General features: G+C 40.7%; 1 protein-coding gene across 1 annotated transcript; it reads right to left on the reverse strand.

Annotated features, from left to right (window-relative positions):
* Positions 1 to 557: 557 nt before the first annotated feature.
* On the reverse strand, positions 558 to 8,738 carry fhdc3 (FH2 domain containing 3). The gene is made up of 12 exons (XM_044041928.1): positions 8,214 to 8,738; positions 5,914 to 6,427; positions 5,140 to 5,201; positions 4,235 to 4,337; positions 4,047 to 4,132; positions 3,267 to 3,367; positions 2,841 to 2,911; positions 2,608 to 2,715; positions 2,448 to 2,518; positions 2,249 to 2,366; positions 1,979 to 2,143; positions 558 to 1,828 (listed from the first exon to the last, which is right to left on the reverse strand). The coding sequence occupies exons 2-12, from the start codon at positions 6,385 to 6,387 to the stop codon at positions 821 to 823; spliced, it is 2,367 nt and encodes a 788-aa protein (XP_043897863.1). The 5' UTR covers positions 6,388 to 6,427; positions 8,214 to 8,738; the 3' UTR covers positions 558 to 820.
* Positions 8,739 to 8,923: the final 185 nt, after the last annotated feature.

Genomic DNA, 8,923 nt, shown 5'->3' on the forward strand with positions numbered 1-8,923 from the left:
CAGGTGAATGATGAGGACAGGTGAACTGGTGCCAATTAAGGTCCCCGAGTTAAATCATTTGTGACCTTTGACCCATTTTAACTAATCCATTATGCATTATATATTTTATTGTCAGCTCTCTAATTTGTAAAGTTTGCCTTTGACCATCAGGGGTTTCAAACTCGTGGCCCTACACTAACATTAACGTTATAATGAATCATTATAGTCAAAATAATAATACAATAATACATTAGCTTGCATTTATTGTACAAGCTTGTTTGTCTTGTGTTTTAATTACAATCGTCCACATGTTATTATCCATTTCAGTTATGCACTATTTTATATCTCTGTGTTTTTGTTATTTATAGATTCACACATTTGCATCGTGATTACGTTCTTTTGTGTGAACCATCTATCAAAACAAACACTTTTACTTTGAAATGGTGTGCAATACCATTCATTTGCAATATCATAATGGATTAATAAGTTATCATTCTAATTTCAAATTTCAAACTGTTTTCACTTGACTGGCCCCCGGGCCCCTTCCGATCTGGTGGAAGAACCCAAAAACCACAAGATACACAAGAGGTAAATTTAATGTAAGTGCATATTCCATTTCCAAGTAAATAATAATAATAATAATTATAATGTTTAAAAAAAAGGTTGGACACAAAAAGACAGAAAAGAGAGAAATGTGTTGCAATTTTTGAACGTGGTCCGACTTCCAAAAATTTAAGCCTTTCACAGTTCAAAGCAAGTCCCCGGTTGCCTCGGTAAAACCATGACAGTGAACAAAAACGGACCATCTAAAATAATAATTAAATATTAAAAATGAAAAGTTCTAAGGTCCTGTGAAGTGTTGTTGTTCTTCCACATCACCAGGCTTGCTTCTGCCTCCAATGCGCCGGAAGAAGGATTTAAACCCAGAGCTGCTCTCTTGTCCTTCTACGTGATTCCTCAGCGTACTGTGATGCAGTGAAACGTCTTCCCCCATATTTTCTGTCCTTGAACCCGCGGAGTAAGACCTCTGGAACAAGTCCCCCAGGCGGAAGCGAGATAACGGAGATGGCCTCGTTTCATCCATGGACAGAGACCTGATGATCGGAGCCTGCGACACAGCTCTCTGCTGAGGGCCGTCGGAAACGGACGCAGAACTCCCGGGTTTAGACTTTGGACCGGCTGGATTGGGAAGAAAATTGCCTTCATCGCTCTTCCACACACCATCATCATCATCTTCGCCACCAGATGGCAGTGACAGCCTATGGCGGTGCGCTTCTCTTCTTTGTGAAGACGTCAGTGGGCTCAGGATTGTCCACGGGGAGCCGATATCCCCGTTGTTGGCGAAAAAGAAGTTTCTGGTTCTAGGCCGGGGTGTGCTCGGGGTAGCTGGAGTGTCCCGCACTCCCTCTGAGCGACGAGGAGTCCCTGAAACTCTGTCCCCATCAAGACTGCTTTGGCTCTTCTGGTATTTGAGCACCTTGTGAGTAATCTTGCGCATAATCTCAGCCTCCTCTTTGTTCTCCAGCTCTGCTGCTCGCTCGTTCTCTTTCAGCAGTTTGGCTTGTTTCTTCTCAAGCCTCTCGTGTCTGGGAGAAGATCTCGTCTGGTCTTTTTCTGCCGAACCTTGGCCAGAGGGCGATCCTTCTATCCGAGGCAGCATGTTCCTCCTACATCTGGCTAGGCCTTCTGGAGCGGTGGACAGAAAGCTGTGCAAGGCCGACTCCAAGGCAGCCGAGTCCTGATCGGGCTCAGGACCAGGACCAGACACTGTGGAGCGTCGCTTGGCTGCAATACGCATGCTCTCTTTCCGCCTGCGCCTCTGCTCCGCCTCCACTCGGTCTCGGTTCTCCTATAAGCGAGAGTGGAGAAGATCTATTTTTGCCTGCTATACACAGATAAAGTGGTAAAGACACAGCAGTGTTGCCAGTTCCAAATCAATTTAGAGGGACAGAAGGACAGAGACTGTGTAAACATCACTGAACGGTCTACCTTGTCTTACCTGCACTGCTTTATCAAACCGCTTGCAAAAGGAGTGGAAAATGGAGCAGCACTCCCCGAGTTTGAAGGTCGCCGGGTCTTCACAGAAGTACTCGGCGACTGCGTTGCTCAGCGAGTTCAGCTCCTGGAGAGAGGACTCCACATCGGCCAGCATGGCATTAGCCCTCTGAGGATTCATGACAAATAAAAGGGTGTAAAGAAAGAAAGAAAGAAAGAAAGAAAGAAAGAAAGAAAGAAGTGCTTTGGCTCTATCGCTTGTGCAAACATTCACCATGAGAAATGTTTCCATCTGTTGTAAGAGGCCCGGCTGTCTGCTGCTGTACAACCTCACTTCTTTGACCTTCTTCATCTCTCGGTCGAAGTCGGCGACGACTTCCTCTTTACAGATCCTGCGGTTTTGAAGTAAGATTTACAGCGTTCAAAACAGGACATTACAGAACACTCTTTCAATGCACGGGGAGGTCTGACACCTTGCTGCCATCCCGATGTGTTCAAGCTGGCTGGGAAAAGTCAGCAACTCGGCATCGATGTCCTCTGCTTGCTGTGGAGAGACGGGTGAAGTTACATCACGTTGTTTTGCAAAATTTACGTGAGCATCCCGAGCTTCCTCCTCCTCCTCCTCCTCCTCACCTTGGCAACATAGTGCATGAGGTTCATGCCCGGCTTGTTGGCCTTGGTGTCTGCCAAATTGAGCAGAGAGGTCATCCTGAAGCCGATGGCGTTGGCAGTGTAACCACCCTGTGCAATAAAGCATAGAACACGTTCAGTATGAGGACGGAAATAAACGCAGTAAGAAGTGAGAAGCACAAAAAGAGCTGCTAAGTATGATTTATTAATGACGGTGTGAACAGAAAAATACCAACAGCGTTCATGTAATTCCCAGCTTTCAATACCAGCCGGATGACAGAGTGGAGGTCATCACAGTCCAACAACTCTAGGAGGAGGAGACGGAGACAAAGACCCATGAAGACAGAAGCAGCGTTTCTCCTCTTCACATCTCAGAATCATCAGAGTCAACACTGGAAACACTTTGTCTCCAGTTTCTAACTAAGTCACTAAGACACCAGAGCATTTAAGTAAATATTCCGAATAAAACAGTCCCCACTAAAGCGTATAAACCAGTATGTGTGCAAGTGTGTGTTTGGCTGAATTTGACACAATTTAACGTCTTATTTTACTTTTAAACACTAGTTTTAAATCATTCAAATTTCACAAGGTGATTTTTCCAAAAGTCAAGAAGAACTATTTTCGGGTGACGGAACGACAGCAGGACGCGTGCGAGGAGTCACCATTGGCAGCTTTGGTCATGACAGCGACAGAGTTCTTCACCTCCTCCATGAGAGGAAAGAATTCCTCCCTGAGCACCATCATCTTCAGACGCTCCTCGTAGCTGCAGGAGAGACATTAAAAAGAGAAGAACGTGATAATTACTGCCTCAACTGGAACATCTTCAAGAAACCAAGTGTCCTATGTGAAGTCTGTGACACTTTATTCATTTAGAAATGAGCTTTTTCCTTAGTTTATGCCCCAAATCTTCACAAAATATCATGGAAATCAGTGCAGTAGTTTTTGAGTAATCTTACCAAGAGTCAGACAAGGTAACAACGGTGTGTTGTTTTAATTTAAAATTTTTTATTTTATTTAAAATTTCAGTGAACTTTATAAGAGACGCTGCTGACTCCCTGCAATTTGTGTTTTTGTTTGAACTTAAAACAAAGATAAGTGAAAGATAATCTTACATTTCAGGTATAGTGAAATATTTGGAAAAATTTATTTAATCTAGGAAAAAAACTTTAACATGTTGCAAAATCTGAAAAGCTGATTAACAAACATATGCTTAACGGCATTTAATCGAAGTTAAGTGTTTTTATTATTCAAAATTTTGACCCCAATATTTTCACTTTTACTGCAAATGAATATCGGCTCCAAATATCGGTTATTGGTATCGGCCCTGAAAAAAACATATCGGTCTATCTCTAAAAATAATAACACAGTTCATTTTTATTTTAGTTGACAAGTAAACATGGAGCCTTTTTAAGCACAAACAAAACAAACATCCACACACTCACCCCGGCACTTTGACCAGCTGCACCATGAACTGGTCGGCTTCAGGTAAAACTGAGAGGTTCCCAATGAATGACAGCAGATGCTTCACCTGAGCATCGACAGCAACGCCACACAGACGTAAATCAGACGTGTCATTCACATGAAAGCACATGAAATAAAGGGCAATTGGTCGTGTTGGGGCAGTTGTTACCTCACTTTCCTCCGGCAGCAGTTTACAGAGCTCTTTCAGTTTCCCTGTTCCAAATCTGAGCCAGTTACCTTGATGAATGTCCTGCACCATTTCTGTCACCGGCCTGCAGACACAGACGGCGTTCCACTGGTTGGTATTAACTTCACATTAAAACGTGTGTGAACATTTCATTTGAGAGATTTCAAACATGCTTGAGGCAGATTATCCACCACAGTAGTTTGTTTTTTAATCTTTTTTTTTAATGCTGCTTTTGCACTGCATCCTGTAGCAGACATAAACCATATTTAAAAAAATGAAGTAGTACATAAAAATAACACTAATAACGATTTTTTTTTTGTGTACCCGATATCGATATTATTGCGATACAGTCATTTCGGACCGTTTATGAAGCCGTTAACAAAAAGTCATTTCAAAGCATGCGATATCGACCAGTCTGGATCGGACTGATCCAGATTCCATGCCGATAAAGAAATGGGAAGCGTGTTTCAATTTGTTGCCTGAGGCCAACCCTGTAAATGAATGTATATGAAAAAGCCACCAGGGGGCGACAACCCTAACTGTTTATGTGTTGAACACAATAATGATTTCAAACACACCTTAAATTGCACAAGACGCTGATGTAATGTGAATTGGAGTGAGACGCCGGAGCAAACGTGTCACACTTCCCTCCCGGGCACACATTTGATATTCAAAGTGAGGGACCGCGATATCATCTGGATACGTTTGAGACAAAGACCACACGATGCTTTAAAAAGAGCATTTCCATGTATTTGAATGTCGTCCTCGGAGATAAAGAGCGCGTTGGCAGGGAAGCGACGAGCACAGTGGAAGTAGTTAACGCATCGGTGGCTCTGTTTGCTTTTCACTGGATCCCTCTCTTTTTTTCTCTGGTCGATTTCACTCACCTCTTGAAATGTCTCAGGAAGATTCCAACATTCATGCTCTTTTTAGAGTCGAGGATTGTGACCTAACGAGAGACGGGGACAAAAGCATTTTTTAGCGTGATATTGTTTGCATGTAAAGAGCTTTATAGTCCGGTCCCATTTATCACATCATCTTCAGAGGAAGTATAAACTCTCATTGGTTCCTCACTGATGATGGAACTTTGAAACACCTCTTCCCATTTGTGTGTTTAATGACTTCCCTTGCTCTGTGGACATCGTTTCAGATTCATGTGCATATTTACAACCATCGTTTTCAGTGTTGTAATTTAAAGTACAAATCACTTTAATTTGTTATTTATATTTCTAGCAACTTTTACTTTTACTCCGCTACATTTCCACTAAAAGTATATTTGTTACTCGATACTACCAAATAAAATCCGAAGAAGAAGAGTTGGTAATGGAGTTTTTCTAGTCTAGACGATAGTTTTCGGGGTGAAGCGTCTTGCTCAAGGACATATATAGACTCCCAGGGCCAGAAATTGAACCCACAACCTTCCAGATGAAAGACAACTCGCCCTACCACTGAGCTCAATCCTACCGTCTCACTCTTGTAATTCTATTACTTCTAAAACTTAAGTGCATTTAATATCCGAAAATGACATTTGACACTTACATGTCATACACTTTAAGACTTTTACTTAAGTCATATTATAAAAAAAGTGACTTCTAAAAACTTCTACCAAAGTCGTTTTCTGGTAAAATACTTCATACGAGACTGAACGTTTCGATCTTTACCTGTGGCTCCTGTGGAAGGAAGTCCACGCCGTCGCCGCTCTTCACACCCGTGACCCTGGAGTGGCGCAGCGATGCCCGTTTGTCCACGTGACTGAACAACTCCTCCATGCTGCGGATGTCCAGCACCAGGTCCCTCTGCGTCCGCTTGCACGTCCACACATTCAGCTTGCCCAGGACGCGCTGGCTGGGGAGGGTGTCCCAGTTCAGCTTCTTCATGGATCTCCTCTGGACATTACGAGAGCCAAAGGCCGAGGTAGGAGGAGGAGGAGGAGGTGGTGGTGGTGGTGGTGGTGGTGGAGGAGGAGGAGGAGGAGGTGGTGGTGGAGCAGAGATAACACACATGGTGGGAGGCAGAGCCCGAGATACGTGGAGATCTGAATCTTCCTCAGCATCCATCGGCGGAGAAGGAGAAGACGAGTCTTGAGAGGAGCAGTCGGGAGAAGATGCAGATTTTAAAATCTGCGCTCCCTCCATTTGTATCTCCAATCCAAAAACCGCTGTTGATCAGTCAGATCTGAGGGGGACACAGACGTTAGAGTATTAGACAGATTATGTAATCAGATTTTAACCTAAAACTATGTCTGTAAATCAACATGGAGCCACGTGAGGTGAAACATCACACGCCTTGACTGCACGACATGGACGTACAAACGTGGTGGTGTGTCTGTTTGCTCTCTAATCTATTTGCTCTCTAATTTATCTGTAACATTTAGAATGTTCGAAGAGGGATTACGCTTGTTTGTCCGTTTTTGTTTTGTATGGACGTTGTTTTTTTTATTAAAAGTTTTCTAGGTAATATTAACCTCAGACATTATCATCATTGTGCAATTTCTGCTTTGCTGATTGGATGAAAAATTAGATTCATTAATTAGTCAAAAATATTACAACATAAATGTTTAAATCAGGTTTTTTTTTTTTATTATTATCTTTGATGGCACACCTTTATGTATACACTGTTTGTCAATGTTGTGCCAACATGTATTTATTTGCTGCACAAACACACAATTTGTTGTTGCTTTACTACTCTATGAATGACATCACAACATAGCATTTGCCTCATAGATGCACGTCTTTGTGGTTTACTCATAAACAGAACTCTAAAAGACCGTTAAACAAAACATCATAAGGAAAATCCTCAATATTTACTACTAATTATTTTCTCAGCAAAGGAAAATGGCACATTTAACTTTATACAACATACAGTATTATTCATTTTCTGAACTATAAAGGCATACATTGCATCCACCAAACATTATTTATAGAGAAAATCCATAGTACGGAATCATTTTCTCTGCATAGGATATATCTAACATCATTTACATTACACAACATTAAACATAAGATGTTTCAAAGAGTATTAAACAAAACACCATAGAGAAAATCCTCAGTATTCACTACCACCTTATTTCCAGGAAAGATAAATGTTTCACATAACCTGCATTGCACTAAATATTATAAATTAAAGCTTGCTGAAGTATTCGGCATAGACACAAACTACCTAACATCATTAATAATCATAAACACACGTATCAGTCTATCAAACGGAACGTCACTGGGAATCCCTTCAATATTTACTAGTTCATTTTTCACAGCAAAGAAAAATGTCTCACAGAGCTTGCTTTACATTTCACATTATTAAATAAAGATTTTTGAACTATTCGGCATAGATGCCATCAACCAAACGCAATGTTTACTCATAAACATAACTCTCAAAGTCCACATCAAACAAAACATCACAGAGAAAATCCTCAATATTTAATACATCCATGTTTTCAGCAAAGACAACTGTCTCACATAAATTGCATTGCACTTGATATTATTGTTAAATGGTTGCTTTAGTATCCGGCATAGATGCAAATCACCTATCATTAAGAACAAAAACACAATTCTCTAACTCTATCAAACGGAACGTCATGGGGGAACTGCTCAATATTTACTACTTCCCTTTTCTTAGCAAAGCATAATGTCTCATATAACTTGCATTGCACTTCCTTTTGTTAATTAAAACATTTTGAAATATTCGGCATAGATGCCATCCACCAAACACAATTTATATTCCACTCAAAGTCGATGAGACACAATTTGCTGCGTAGAATTCGAGTTTATTGGGAAGCTGTGGACCTGAAAGTCAACTAAATGCAATTTAATTAGGATTGGACCGAAATATAATGAGTTTGGTAGGATGACTAAACGTTGGCTATTCAAGCTGAGCCTGAACACATCTTTACATCCTCACAAAAACATGTCTCTGACCATCAAAGATCAGTCAGCACCAAAAAAAAACCATACAATTTACTCACCGCGCCTTTTAAAAATGTGGCTCAAGATCATCAAATGTGATAAATCCCCTCTCTGGTGTCACCTCGTGTTTCTGCTCAGAGCCACAGGCACAGTCTGGTTCACACACAGCCGGCACAGGTGCAGGGCGCGTCTCCACCAATCACATTCAAGCTTGCTTGGCATAAGGGAACGCCCCCTTTTTTAACAAAGCACTCAGAATAAACCAAAAAACATTCAAAACCAAGTAAAACTTTGCAGTACAAGAGCATGTGTGCATATTTGACTCCCATGTATTTTACTGTTACAGATAATTACGTACTATACAATATAGAATATAGAAATATCAGAGTTATTGTGCACATTTATACATCATTCAATTACTATATTCTGAAAACAAAATTGTGCCCTGACACTTATTGCAATAGATTTTAAAAAAATGAAAATAAAAGGTAGTTTTAATCATATATACTATAGATTTGCATATGCACCGTACAAATAGTTGAATAAATATATATACAGGGCAGAATTGCATCAGTATATAATAAAAACAAATGCTGCCACAGATAATTTATTGCTTTAGATGAAGTGTATGTACCCTATATAGGTTTAGACCTATATAATGTTGAATGCAAAAATACTGCCCGTCTCAAATTAATACAAATACAGCCAAGTTTTTTTACTGTAATAGATAAAATAAAGAGAAATTCAATCATGTATAGCATAGCTTCAC

The sequence above is a fragment of the Solea senegalensis genome, linkage group LG13 (assembly GCF_019176455.1).
Source record: "Solea senegalensis isolate Sse05_10M linkage group LG13, IFAPA_SoseM_1, whole genome shotgun sequence".
NCBI lineage: Eukaryota > Metazoa > Chordata > Actinopteri > Pleuronectiformes > Soleidae > Solea > Solea senegalensis.

Bases quoted from the DNA above. Each gene is read 5' to 3' on its own strand.
- fhdc3 (XM_044041928.1), bottom strand. From the start codon at position 6,387: ATGGAGGGAGCGCAGATTTTAAAATCTGCATCTTCTCCCGACTGCTCC. The intron at 2,716-2,840 runs GTTGGTATTTTT...TTTATTGCACAG, and splicing joins CTGGGAATTACATGAACGCT to GGTGGTTACACTGCCAACGC. The intron at 2,144-2,248 runs GTGAATGTTTGC...ATGAATCCTCAG, and splicing joins AGATGGAAACATTTCTCATG to AGGGCTAATGCCATGCTGGC.